Here is a 14,465-nt window from a genome sequence, read left to right as displayed (position 1 = left end):
GTTACTTCAGCTGCATACGATTTAAGTTTTCTTCCATAAGAAAAGCCCCAGTAACTGCGTGCAGTATTAGGTCTTGCTTTTATGTTTATTTTCTAATGTTTCTTAAATCCGTGGTAGTTTTTCCAACTGTCCCCAGAGATCCCTAAGGGACACCCTTTCAATCTAATGCCTTACTGGAAGATCAAAAAAGCTGGATATCAATCTTTCCTTCCTGCTTGCCTCCCTCTCTTCTCTTACCTTTTTCATTGGTTGTCTGCAGCGCTGGGCATCTGCGTGGAGCCCAGGGCCTAGAGCAAGTTAGGCAAAGAACTCTAACACTGAATGATGCCTTCCTCTGCACGCACTATGCTCAATCTTGAGCAATCATCTGAATGACCAGTGTGTGTAGTTTTCCTCAGCTGGCTGTCCCAACTCCAGGGTCTCTGATTCAGTGGGTCATGCATGTAAAACTTTGCATTCTATTTGATTTCCAGGTAATACATTTCTGCTAGTTTGGCCACACTTTGAGAACTTCTATTGAAAGCATACCCTGAATGACAGGAGAACATTGAGCTCAAGACAGTGATTATAGAAAAACACAAAGAAATAAGAACAAAGTAACACAATAATTTTCTTTCTATTACTTATCAAAATTTGAAAAAGTGGTTCCCCCTTTTAACAAGTTATAAAACCAACATGTTTATTTTCTGTCTCTCTCTGCCCTCTCAACTGTTTCCACAGATGGCTACTGTTTAAAAGTATAACGTGGTTCTTTTCAGAATTATTTGCCCATTTACATATGTTTGCCCATTTACATACAAGTATTGGTTTAATATTTGTTACATGGTACTTCAAACATATTATTCTCACTTTTTTTTCCACTTGACAAAACTGAGATTTTCGTATTAATTCATTGACATATTTGCAGGTTGTAAAAATGTTTTTACTTTCATTTTTATTTTTGGTCTATGGGTGTTTTGCCTTCATGTGTGTCTGTGCACTGCTTGGCTGCTCTGCCCATCGAAGCCAGAAGAGTGCTGTGACTCCTCCAGCTGGAGTTACAGACAGCTGTGAGCCACCATGTGGGCGCTGGAAAGCAAACCTAACGCCCCTGGCAGAGCAGCCGGTGTTAACTGCTGACCCATCTCTCCAGCTCCCGGTTACTTTCAAAATAAGTTTTAAATAATTTCATTAAGTAATGGTGTGCATGTAAACGAAAAGTACAGATCACAATGATCCCAATTCCACAGAGTGAACTTAATTTCAGCCTCTAGCATCCCTGACACCTGCTTCCAGTCACAGCTCAATCCCAGAGGTGAACTCTATTGGTTCATTCTTCACCTTGCACCTTGAATTGCAAAGTACAAGTGGGTTTGCCAACACAGTTCTTATTGATATAAGTAAAAATCTTAATTTCAAATAATTCTACAAAGAACAACCTTATTAATATTTCTTCGTGAACTAGACAATAAGCTTCTGAAGGAAGAATTTTTCTTTGTTGTCCTATATACATAAAAAAAAGCACCAGTGCTGTTCATCCAAACAGGATGAATAGTTTAACTTCTAGTTGTAAATTACAGGTCTATCTCCACATACCCCGTTCTTTGTCATTTACATTTTACATCTTGTAAGTTGAAGAGAAAATGGCATCTCGTGATTTCTTAAAGTTGCCTTATTTCTGATTAGGTTAAGCATTCTTCATATTGATTGGTCATTCCGTTTCTATGTCTTTGTATCTCTGTCATATCTTTAATTGATTTCTATCTGTTCCCTTTATCACTGGTTGTATGAGATTCTTTTATATAGCATGGTTAATCCTTTGTCATATGTTTCAAATATTTGGTGGAGCAATTTTAACTTACCAATACTTTGCCTCATGCTCAACTTGGGCAATTTTCTGGTGCCGGCACTATAAGCTGGAAGAATAATAATTTTCCTGACATGTGACAGGTATAAATGCTACTTCTTTTCCATCTCATTTGCCAGTACTTTAGAAGCTCAATTATTCTCAACTTAGAAGCGAAATAAAATTTCAGTACAAAGGCAGTAATTTTGAGGTAAGAATGTATGAGGCAATGTAGTTTTAAATGTGTAAGTGAAACATGGAAATGGATGGAGGGTGTTACTTTGGGGAATTAACTGCGGGTGAAAATGGAGAGTGCTAGCGCGTTTGCATTTGGAAAAAAGTAAGCAGTGCTCAGAATCCTCCTTAATGCACTCCTACCTCACTGCTCTCTTCAAAACCATTTTAATTTGTGACAAGGTATACTTCAAATGCCCAAACTCATAACTTTGAAAAAATGGCTCAAAGTATAATACCAATGCATTGAAGTAACTTCTTGGTGTACTGGCAACTTCCGCTACCCACTGCATATCAGCCAGGTTCCTTCCTAAAACGTCCACTGCCTTGCAAGGCAGAACATCAGAAAAGGAAATGGACTGCTTGAACTTGGAGTGACGATCTCCCAAATTGAAGAGTGACTACAAAATGCCATAAGTCAGAGGGGCTAATGCGTTATCCTGGGTGCCTTCTGCTAAAAACTTCACTCTGCCCCTTTGCTTTGCAGTGATATATCATGCCAGGACAAATGTGCTACTGCATACTGAAAAGCTGTATATGACTGCCACATGTAAGACTTCATACTCAAAATGTGATCTTACCCCCATCTCTTTAGACTGCTAAAGTGGCTGCGTCTGACTGGACGTTTTTACACTGCTTGCCTAGAAAGCCAGAAGAAGTAGATGATGAAGTGTTTTATTCTCCGCGGTCATTAGTGTTCCCAGAGGCAGAAAATAGAAAGTGGACAATCATGGTAAGGAAGAAGCGGGCAATGGAAGGGTAAGAAATTGTAGCCGCCGTGCTTTCAACTTGGCGATTCATGCTTTGGGGTAAAAAAAAGAAGCATCCAGGTTTCTCCAACTATACCGATTGCTCTTCTGGCATCTATTTTCCATGTTTAAATTGTAGTCTATGTAAGTCTTTTTGAGTGTGCATGGGGTGGCACACACTTAACAAAGAGCATAATTGGAGGTTAAGAAGAGTCTCTTGCAGGAGTCAGTTCTTTGCTATTACTGTGTGCGTCCTGGGGCTCAAACCCACGTCTTCAGATTTGGCAGCATGTTGTCTTTACCTGCTGAGCCATTCGCCATCCTGGTCTATGTTTTTTTGCTGTTGTTGTTCGGGAAGATCACAAGCCAGTATTTCTTATTAGCATGCACAGCATAGCTGAATGAAGTAAAATAGATTCCCTCCCAAATTCATCAATTTTAATCAAAACTCTTACTGTCATGAGTTACAATTATAGCAATCTGTGCTTGTTGAAGCTGCTAATTGAATGCCTAGTATGAAAAAGCCATTCAAAAATATCATTTCTTTCTTTGACTCTTCTCCTCTTTTACTCTTTTCTTGATATATTAACCAAGGAACTGTAGTTCTCTGAGTTTGGTCATGGAGGTTAATTTGTTTATAAGTATGGAACATTTCTAAAATTTATGGTAAATTTATGCCAGACATCCTTCATCCCTATCAGATGAAGCTGTTGGTCATCTTTACCACTGGTATGTGAAGAAGTACTAACATGATATTGCTTTGCAATATGCACGGGGAAATGTCTATGGAAAACTCCATATGCATATGCTCTAAGTTAGCTCCTCCATTTTAAAGGTATTTAGCTGATCTCAAGTACTCTACAGCAGAGGCTTCATTGCAAGCAACACACTCCACCCTAGGTGGGTACGGGAAAGAGGTTAATAGACACGAAAAACCCCATCGGGTGAGGGAATACAGTGAATCATGACAGAGCACCACATAGGCAAGACATCACAAGCCGAAAAATATACACCAACTCATTGTAGATGTTTTCTAGCCAGAAAAACTACAACTACAACAACCCATAGCCTGGTATCGAGGGCCACTGAAGTCAGATGCACTAGCTGAAGCAGATACTTTAACCTGCACATGGAAACGAGGATTAAATCTTTCAGACAGTGACTTCTAGTGCATGCCGTTTGCTTGTATATCCAAGTGTTCACTAGATGTAGTTTATTACCATTCTTTTACTGAAGCTTCAAGGAAGTCTGGAAAAATATAGTATTAGCATCTAATCACCGTGGTATGGTAGAGTAAGTTGGGAAGGACTGTTAATTCTTTATCAGTGAGAATAAGATCATTATGGTCATTAAATAATTCAAGAGAATTTTAGAAGTGCCTAATGCAGTATGAATATTATCCTAATTAGCATCATAATTATTTTCTTCAGGGTTGATCTGATGCAGGACCCATAATTTTAGCTACTGCTTCAATTGCTTTTCTTCTAAGCTAGTCTCTGAAGATTTACTAGTCATTTCTCTAATTTGTTAAGAGAAACTTTGGAGTTACTACTCCTGAGATGGGGCTTGAGAGTTGATATTTATGAGACCCTAGATAATTCAAATGTCATTGTCTTATGGACCACATTGTGAGTATTAAAAATCTCGATGATGTAAAATAGAAAATGAAAGTTCTCCAACATTCACCTTAGGAAAAGACATAATTTCCCTTCAAACTCTGTTTTTAGAGGACAATTGAAGTCTCAAAGATGATCTAAATAAATCTGCTAAGGGAGATGGCGTAAATACTAGGGGAGATGCTCAAATCTCAACTGTGGAGATAGTCTGTGTTTCTGAAAATTTAAAGCATATAACATGTTTAAGTTAGGTTTACTTCCAAAGTTAAATCTACAATGTGTCATTGTGGTTAACATGTTTACAAGAACATAATTCACACAGTGAACTTTCATAGCCCACTTTATCCACCTAGGTCTCACTGTGCTCTCACTCTATCTGTTGTCTTGGACTACTCTTATTATGGAAAGATTTAGCTTAATGAAATTCTGAAGGGAAGGCTATGCTAAAGTGAATACAGAGAGTCTAAGACTGCTGCGCTGGCTGTCAAGAAACGCCTTCTATCACCCAGCTTCAAAACAAACCATCTGTGTCATCTTGGATAAACTGTCTCAACCTTCAGTGAGCACACCCATAAAATGAGCCCACTGACTCACCGAGAACACAAAGAGAGGCATAACTGATTATTTAACATTCTTAACATGAATGCTGAGAAGGTGGCAGTCGACAGCTCTGTCCTTGTGCCCTTGCTGGAGGATTTGGAGGTCCCTTGGAGTTCATTTCAGCCACGTGATTTGAGCTTCTAAACTTTGCCAGATTCTCTGCCAGGCACTGTAGGGTTTAAAGTGAAATCGCAAAAGAATAATATTCAGCCCTCCCACAGCCTGTTACAATCTCTAAGTGCAGAGCATTTTCAAGCAGGATGGGACCTTGGAGGTCATCTGGACTGCATTCCTGTTTTAAAGGGCAATAAAATTATTCTCTGCTTGTTCAGAATGGCCTTTAGATTCAGCACTGCTGGGATAATTTGTTTTTCAGGATGCTCTAAATGGACAATATCCTACAATTGTTCTATCAATCAGGGAGCCACCGGGTACACACAGCTATTTACATTTATATTAAATTTTAAAAAATTAAAGATTTAATTCCTTGGTCAAACTAAGCTCAAACCACACCTTGGGTGTTCAGTATTGGGCAGCACAGGCTGGTCATTTTCACCAATGCTGACAGATCTGCTGAAGAGCACTCCTCTAGGGAATGGTTTTCTACTATAGAACTTCATTTCAAATAAGGGTGGAAGCAAGAAGAAAAGATCCTACCTGGCTTCCACATCTGAGATGCATACAACGACTATTGTAAGGTACATCACTCCAAGAACGTAGAGAAAGCCTGTTCCTATCTTATGTAAGATCATTAAAGTGAAAATGTGCTGTTAGGGCTCCTTTACAAGGCCTCCACATTAAGTACTTTCCAACAAGTCTACTCCCAACACAATATTCGCTCCATAGTGCACATGCCTTCTTTAAAAACAGAAACAAAAAGCACATTTTCCTCCCCAGAAATTGTTTTTGTGTTTTTCTGTGATTAGTGAGAAAGCAATACATATAAAACTACTGGTATATTTCCCCCTCTGTATACATGTTTTTAACCCATAGTACTAAAGTAACCTAAAGAGACTCTTTTGAAAATGCTCCACTTAAAATCACTTTTATCGGGATGATCCTTAAGTATCTAACACCTTTGCAAATACAATTCGTGTTACTCGAAATTATTCACTCCTCTCCGAGCTAAGACTGCTATATGAAATACAGTGTGCTCAGTTAAATTGCAATTTCAGATAAACTATTAATTTTTTTAATAGGAGTATGTTCCACACACTATTTAGAACACGCTTAGAGCAAAAAAGAGCATGGTTTAGATAAATTTTGACTGTTTGGCAACACCACCCATTCCTAGGTTTGTTTGTTTGTTTTGATTTTGTGAAGATGAGCTATGACTGTGACACATGAAGGAAAACGTCAGATGCAGATCTGTAAACCCTTAAAAGAGCTTGAACAGGTAAAACTGTTCCATGTCTTTCCCCTCCTGAAATGCCCTCCCACGGTCCTTTTTAACAGTGTCCTGCGTTACCAAGGTCTCCCTGGACTCTCCATTCTCCTGCATCCTTTTAACCACTTTAAAATTTTATTGTCTACAAGTAAAACCTTGTCATTTTGTTTCTTTGTCTATTCATTGTTCTCCGACTGAGAGGAAATAAAACGATCACGCCTAAGAAGGAGCATCTCAGTGATGCTCTGCCTTATGGCTGGAAGAGTGCGGGCAACATAGCCTGGCCCTGTAGTCAGTGCATTCGTTTTCACTCTGAAGGTGCATATGATAGTGGTTTGAGAATGTAGGCTTTGAAAAAACGGGTTTAAATTTGGTTCCCTTATCTTGGAAAAAAATACTATAATTATAATTTCATTTAACCAAATCTACTCCCGTTGGGGAAAAAACTGAGGCTAAAACAGAAACAAGTTCAAAATGATCTTGAGGATTTAAGGAAGTAAGAGTCAGCTGAACACAGAGGTCAGTTTCCCTGTTTACCATCATGCAGTCAGAAGAATTGCACATCATCTTTACTGTTTACAGTTCATATTGCTTACCCCTCCATACCATATACAATGTTCTTTTTCCATCTTTATTAACTTGAGTATTTCTTATTTACATTTCGATTATTATTCCCCTTCCCAGTTTCTGGGCCAACATCCCCCTAACCCCTCCCCCTCTCCTTGTATATGGATGTTCCCCTCCCCATCCTCCCCCTATTACCGCCCTCCCCCTAACAATCATGTTCACTGGGGGTTCAATCTTGGCAGGACCAAGGGCTTCCCCTTCCACTAGTGCTCTTACTAGGCTATTCATTGCTACCTATGAGGTTGGAGCCCAGGGTCAGTCCATGTAAAGTCTTTGGGTAGTGGCTTAGTCCCTGGAAGCTCTGGTTGGTTGGCATTGTTGTTCATATGGGGTCTCGAGCCCCTTCAAGCTCTTCCAGTCCTTTCTCTGATTCCTTCAAGGGGGGCCCATTCTCAGTTCAGTGGTTTGCTGCTGGCATTCGCCTAATATACAATGTTTTAAAGTGGTCTGATGCACAGAAACACTCAGCACAGGCTAGCTGTTTAAAAGTGCATTCATAGGGCTGGAGAGAGAATGCCTCAATTAGGAATGCACTTACTGATAAGTGGATATTAGCCTAAAAGCTCGAATTGCCCAAGATACAATTCACAGACCACAGGAAGCTCAAGAAGGATGACCAAAGTGTGGATGCTTCAGTTCTTCTTAAAAAGGGGAACAAAAGTATTCACAGGAGGGGATATGGAGACAAAATTTGGAGTAGAGACTGAAGAAATGGCCATTCAGAGCCTGCCCAACTGGGGATCCAGCTCATACATATACAGCCACCAAAATTAGACGATATCTATGAAGCCAAGAAGTACATGATGACAAGAGCCTGATATAGCTGTCTCCTGAGAGGCTTAGCCAGAGCATGACAAATACAGAGGCGAATGCTAGTAGCGAACCATTGAACTGAGAACGGGGTCCCCATTGGAGAAGTTAGAGAAAGGACCGAGGGAGCTGAAGGAGCTTGCAACCCCATAAGAACAACAATACCAACCAACCAGAGCTCCCAGGGACTAAACCACCATCCAAAGTGTACACATGGACTGACCCATGGCTCCAGCTTCATATGTAGCAGAGGATGGCCTTGTTGGGCACCAGTGGAAGGAGAAACCCTTGGTCCTGCCAAGACTGAACCCCCCAGTGCATGGGAATGTCACGGAGGTGGGAATAGGGACTGGTTGGGGAGGGGGAACACACTTATAGAAGAAGGAGAGGGGGATGGGATAGGGAGCTTATGGCCAAGAAACCAGGAAAGGGAATAACATTTGAAATGTAGATAAAAAAATCCAATAATTTTTTAAAAGGCATGAATACTGTTTTGCAAAGAGGACTTGAGAGGGGATCCAGAGCTTTTCTCTGGTCTCTATGGACAATGGCACATAACTACAATCACATGCACATACCTACACCCTGATGCACACAGATATTCAGTGAATGTCTTTGAAATGCAACACTGCATTTCTGCTGAAGCCTGTGGATACTTAGAGAATTACCTCAGAGGCAATAATACTGCTTCTTAAGAGTAGAATCAGAGAATTTGGATTTAGATCCATTTCTGCCTTTTGATTTCTAAGCAATAATGAAGGAAGCCACCTTAACAGGTCATTTCATTAAGTAAGAAAATGCATGGAAGTTCATTTTTAACTCATCCAATTATTTAGCCTAGTGGTGGGCAAATATATTTGACTGACACATAATATGGTGTTTAGTGAGCTTCATTTTGACATATATATGTGTGTGTGTGTGTGTGTGTGTGTGTGTGTGTGTGTGTATTCTTGGGTTGACAGCCCAAGAAAGGAGGCATAGATTTGCTTGAGTAATTTATTACTTATTATTAGTAGCAATTATTTATTACATTTATTACTTCCACGCGGCTTCTTTCAAATGTCTCTAGGTTTCAAATGGCATCACCACAGAGTAAACAAGGGGAACTGGGTCAGGGGGCATCATATTGCCCCACTCATTGCAAGCATCGTGACATCACACTTTAAGTCTCTGACCATAATGTGTCTTCAGTAAGAACGGTGTTGATGAAAATACTTGGGTCTGGCTAACCCCTGTGGACCTTCCTTCATCTGAACAAAAATAAGTATTAGTTAAGACCTGTTCCCTTGTCCTTTCCTTGGGAAAACATATTTTAAATTCTAAGCCTGCAAAACTGAAGTCTAATTCTCTTAGTTTAGGTCCCAAGGCAGACTGGTGCTAATGTTTATCCGTTTGTTTCTCTTTTGTCATCCCAGGCTGTCATGGTATCCCTGCTGACAGACTACTCACCTGTGCTCCAGAAGCCAAAGTTCTGATGCCTGTCAAGAGGACGAAAAACCCAAAAGACAAAAAAATCTGTTCTTTAGCAGCAGAATAAGTCAGTTTATGTAGAAAAGAGAAGAATTGAAATTGTAAACACATCCCTAGTGCGTGATATAATTATGTAATTGCTTTGCTATTGTGAGAATTGCTTAAAGCTTTTAGTTTAAGTGCTGGGCATTTTATTATCCTGCTTGACTTGACTTAAGCACTCTCTTCAATTCACAACTTCTGAATGATATTTGGGTTTCATATTAATTATCATACACATTTCCTTCCACTAAGCATTAAACACTATGCTTACAATGCATACCATCTAAGTCATTAAATGTAATCCATGCTTATTACCTTAATAAATGATCACTCGTGCTCATTTCTGAATAAACATTTGCCAGGCAGTCAACTGCTATCAAGTTCATGGGCCTTCAGACCAATGAGAGAGTTGAATGACCTACATCCTGCAAATGAGTACAATTCTCAGGGCAACAAGCAAAGTCAGACAGCCACAGAGACATCATGGAATTCTTTAAAAATGACAATTTACCCATACCGAAGTATTTTTCTAATAATTTATGGGAAGATCGGAGTCTGTCAAATGCATACATCTCTCTATGTACTGACTACTTCATGTTGCATATGGGTACCTGTCCAGGATCATGGGTTCATTACAGACTCACATAGCCCATAATTACAATTTCTCCAGTAGGAACAATTTATTTTTTTATATCTGGGCTTATCATAAATCTACTCATACCACATATTGACTATTTCCATAAATCTACTATTTGCCAAATTTTCCCTTGCCTTTTTCTCCCTAGGTGTGATCATCACAATTTGAATAGATCTCCTTTGTGGGTGATCAAATTAGTCAAATGACTATGAAATGATTACAAATATTTTAGTCGATAATTTAAATAACATAGGAGGTTGTTCTTAAAATAACACAGTTTACTATAGGACAAAATAATGTAATTGACTTCATGTTCCACCCCTATTTAAAAAAAAATGTTTTCAGTCTGGTTGACTTATATTCATTAACAGACATTTATGACTTAAATGAATAAGCAAGAGATGAATAAAAATTAGATATACAATGAAGATACAATAAAACATTATTCTGTAATATCATGAAAAATATCAAACTTTCTAGTAAATGTCAAAAGTGGCCTTCACATCGATTGAAGCTTATTGGAAGCACTTAAGAGACAAAGAGAACAAGGCTTACTGGAATACCTTCCTTTGGCAAAGAATATTGGGGCAGTTCAACCAGCAGGTGCTATATGGACTGCGAAGGCTCACCTTCAAACTACTATTTTAAAAGTAGCAGGGCCAAGGTAATGGCTAAGTTGGTAAAGTGCCTCTCACACAAACATGAGGATCTGAATTCTGATCCCATAATTCCATGTTTAAAAAGCTAGATGTAATTTGTGTACCTGTAAGCCTAACATGGCATGGGGCATGGGAACAATCTGCTACCCCAGAGTTCATTGGACAGTCAATCTAGCCAGTGGGGGAGCACCAGGTTTAGTATGTCCACCCATCCTAAAAGATAACATCGAGAGTAGTTGAGGAAGAAATGAGATGTTGACATTTGGATTTCATACCCACACATGGGCAAATATATGTACACATATACAAAGTCATATTCCTCCAAGTACCACATGATCTCCAATGGTGATAGAATATCGTACTTTTCCTGAACCAAATTTATGGTCTAGGGTTGTTTCCAAACCAGAAATAACTTGTAATCTTTTTTCTTTTTTGCTTAAAAATATAGTCAGTTTTTCCTCGAAATTCTCCAAGCTTTCTGTTCCATATGATTTAATTTCTTTTTCAAAGAAACCTGGAAGGAAACTGTTAGATCTAAAAATCTTTAAAGAAAAAGATTACTTCATAAAAAAAAAACAGTGATGGAAGAAAGTTCAACTTTAAATTTTATCAATTCTATTTTTAATCTTCTTTTTTTACTTTCCTCCTCGTCTCCCCATTTACATAAGTGCTACAACTCGAAAAATTAACACAACTCTAACAGTGACCCTTGGGTCCCTGACATATATAAGAAATCCTATTTATTTAATTAATAAAACTAGCCAAAGAATTATTTCTTCCAGACTCTCTCCACTATGACATCAGGAATAGAAAGCCACACATAATTGTGCCGCAATGATTTCTACATTGAGAAAGAATCATCAGTAGGGTTGTGGATTTTTTTGGTGATTAATTTTTAATAACTCCCAGAGAAACAATTTAATGTCAGATAGTTCATATACATATGTTATCTCATACATTACATCCTGACCACAGTTTACTCTCCCTCCACTCCATTCAGTCTTCTCTCCTCTTCTTTTCTCTTATCTTCTGTTTCTCTTCAGAAAAGAGCAAGCCTCCCAGGGGTCTCCACTGAACATGTCATAACAAGTTACAATAAGATAAAGAATATATATCAAGGTTGAACGTGGTTACCCACTAGAAGTAAAAGGGTTCCAAAAGCAAGCAAAAGAGTCAGCTTCTTTTGGAGACTCGCACTGTTAGGACTACTAGAACACCAAGCTACAAAACCATAGCATATATGCAGAGGACCTAGCACAGACCCATGCGGGCTCTGTGATTGTCACTTCAGTCACTGTAAGCCCCCATAAGCCCTGCTTTAGTTCATTCTGTGGGCTGTGTTCTTGTTGTGTCCTCAACCCCTCTGGCTCCTACATCCCTTCTTCTACGTGGTTCCCTGAGCTCTGCCTAATGTTTACTGTGAGTCTCTGCATCTGTTCCTATTGGTTGCTGGATGAAGTCTCTTTGATGACCATTGGGCTAGGCTCCAACCTATGAGGATAGCAGAATACTGTGGTGCTTTTAATATGTTTGGCCCTGGGAGTGGCACTATTAGGAAGCGTGGCCTTGTTGGAGTAGATGTAATCTTGTTGGAAGAAGTGTGTCACTGTGGGGGTGGGCAAGGAGCCAGTCTTCTGTTTGCCTTCAGAATAAGATGTAGAACTCTTAGCTCCTTTTGCACCATGTCTGCCTGGACACTGCCATGTTCCCACCTTGATGATAATGGACTGAACCTCTGAACCTGTAAGTCAGCCCCAATTAAATGTTGTCCTTATAAGAGTTGCCTTGGTCATGGTGTCTGTTCACAGCAGGAGAACCCTAAGACAAATATCATTAGTAATCATTGACTTTTTGGCCCATTATGTTTGGTTCTAGCTGAGGTTTCCAGGCTATCAAACCTCTTCTAATGATTTGGCTATTATAAAATCCTGAGGTAGAAAGAGTTTCCAAGAAGATCACAAGTGAGACCATGTTCTACTTGCATGTGGATTAGTTCCTTCCTGCATCACTGTGACAAAAAATGACTTAGAAGGGTTTATTTTGCCCCCCCCCTTTTTACTTTGGTCTTCATCAATAACCATGTCACTTTCTGATGGACAGGGCTGTTTTACCACCTTAGGTCTGCCTCTTGGTTTTGGAACCTTGACGTCAATAGGCGCAGGTCATCCTCTGTTAGGACTTGCTTTCACCTTAGAAATGTTTGCTATAGTCACCGTTCCTGCCTCTTCAGTGTCCACTTGTTTTTCAGCCTTTCTCTTTCTTCCTCCCCTGGCAGCTTTTGGAGTGGTTATGTCAGCTGCTTTAGTCACATCTTCATTGCTGGCTTTTTCTTCCTGATCAGTATTTTCCTTTGAAGCACGAGTTCCTTTTTCTTCCACTTCAACATCACATGATGCATTTGACTCTGTGGTTGATACCTGTTGACTTGAAAATTTCACTTTTGCATTGTTATCTATCTCCAACAATCCTTCATTAAAACCTCTTCATTTATTTGGTTTGCTATAATTTTTCTTATTTTCTGAATAAGGAAATATGTCCTTTGGTCAAAAGGAAGAAGAGAAGCCAAGAAAAGAACCAGGTAAGAAAGAGGGGAAGAACGAAGTTGAATCTAACCAGAAAAGTTTAGCTAAACCAGGGGTTACATCAACCTCTGATTCAGAAAATGAAGGTGATAAGAAGGTGAAAAGAAGAGAAAGGGTGAAAGAAACTTTCGGGTTTCTCACAGGAGGAACATGCTAAAAGGCCAACATGAGAAAGAGGCCACGGATTGGAAACACAAACAAGAGGAAGAAATGGAAACTGAGTAGCAGAATAAAGATGAAGGAAAGAAGCCAGAAGTTAAGAAAGTGGAGAAGAAGCGAGAAACATTAATGGATTCTCAACTTCAAAGGATATATGCTGAGATTGAAAATTCACTCAAATTTGATAATCTCCATGTGAACAGATGCATTGAGGCACTGGATGAATTTGCTTCACTTCAGGGAACAGTGCAACAAGCACAGAAGCACACAGAGATCACAACCCTGAAGAAAATACGGTGCTTCAAAGTCAGTCAAGTTATCACAGAAAAGTCTACAATGTTATATAACAAGTTTAAGAATATGTTTTTGGTTGGTGAAGGAGATACAATCACCACTCAAGTGCTGAACAAAGACAGCATGAGGAAGCAAATAAAGCCAAAGACTGAGGGAAGAAAGGGCCAAACAAAAAGCTAGAAAAGGAACAAACAAGTACAAAGCCTAAATGCTCAAGAGATGCTCAACAGAGTAGTCATCCACAACACAATGGTGATGGTACCCAAGAAAGCAAAGGCAGCTGCGAGGCCAGCTGTAAGACAAAGACACCTGGAGAAGAGAGAGGCCGAAGCGCTCTGAAGGAGTCTGCACTAGATAACTAGGTCTGCAGACTTCAAAGAGTAGGTGAGAAGTCTGTTGTGAGTGGCTTTGTTTGAAATACTTAGGCTGCTGAAAGGTTTTAAGTTTTATAAGCCTGGGTTTTGAAGTCTAAGTAATTGGGGAAAAGAAAAACCCTTTATATTTGTGTAAAAGTCAATTATTGCTAATTTTCCATGTGCAGTATTAACAGCTCCACCATCTAGTTTAGGAGTAAGGGAAACCAAATTAGAAAGGTTAACCTGCTTTATAGACATGACTGTAGTATATTTTCGGTTAATGTGTATGTTAGTGTGTAATTGGTAATAGGGCAGTTACATTTTGGAACTGCTACTTATATAAATCTTTCCTCTTTTCCCAAATACCATGGGTTGTATGCGTAGTTTTCATAAATATGGATTTACCAGACTGTCTTTT

General features: G+C 39.3%; 1 protein-coding gene and 1 pseudogene across 1 annotated transcript in view; both read left to right on the top strand.

Moving 5' to 3' along the window:
- Window positions 1–9,678, top strand: part of Otc (ornithine transcarbamylase) — a 76,665-nt gene extending 66,987 nt beyond the window's left edge. The window contains exons 9-10 of the mRNA NM_013078.2: window positions 2,655–2,792; window positions 9,264–9,678. Coding sequence (NP_037210.1) covers window positions 2,655–2,792; window positions 9,264–9,323 — 198 coding nt within the window. The 3' untranslated portion in view covers window positions 9,324–9,678. The remainder of the gene's footprint in view (window positions 1–2,654; window positions 2,793–9,263) is intronic.
- Window positions 9,679–13,129: 3,451 nt separating this feature from the next.
- LOC147998147 (PC4 and SFRS1-interacting protein pseudogene) lies at window positions 13,130–14,088 on the top strand (annotated as a pseudogene).
- Window positions 14,089–14,465: the final 377 nt, after the last annotated feature.

The sequence above is a fragment of the Rattus norvegicus genome, chromosome X (genome assembly GCF_021556685.1).
Source record: "Rattus norvegicus strain SHRSP/BbbUtx chromosome X, alternate assembly SHRSP_T2T, whole genome shotgun sequence".
Lineage (NCBI taxonomy): Eukaryota > Metazoa > Chordata > Mammalia > Rodentia > Muridae > Rattus > Rattus norvegicus.
This window is presented reverse-complemented; position numbering and strand designations above follow the sequence as displayed.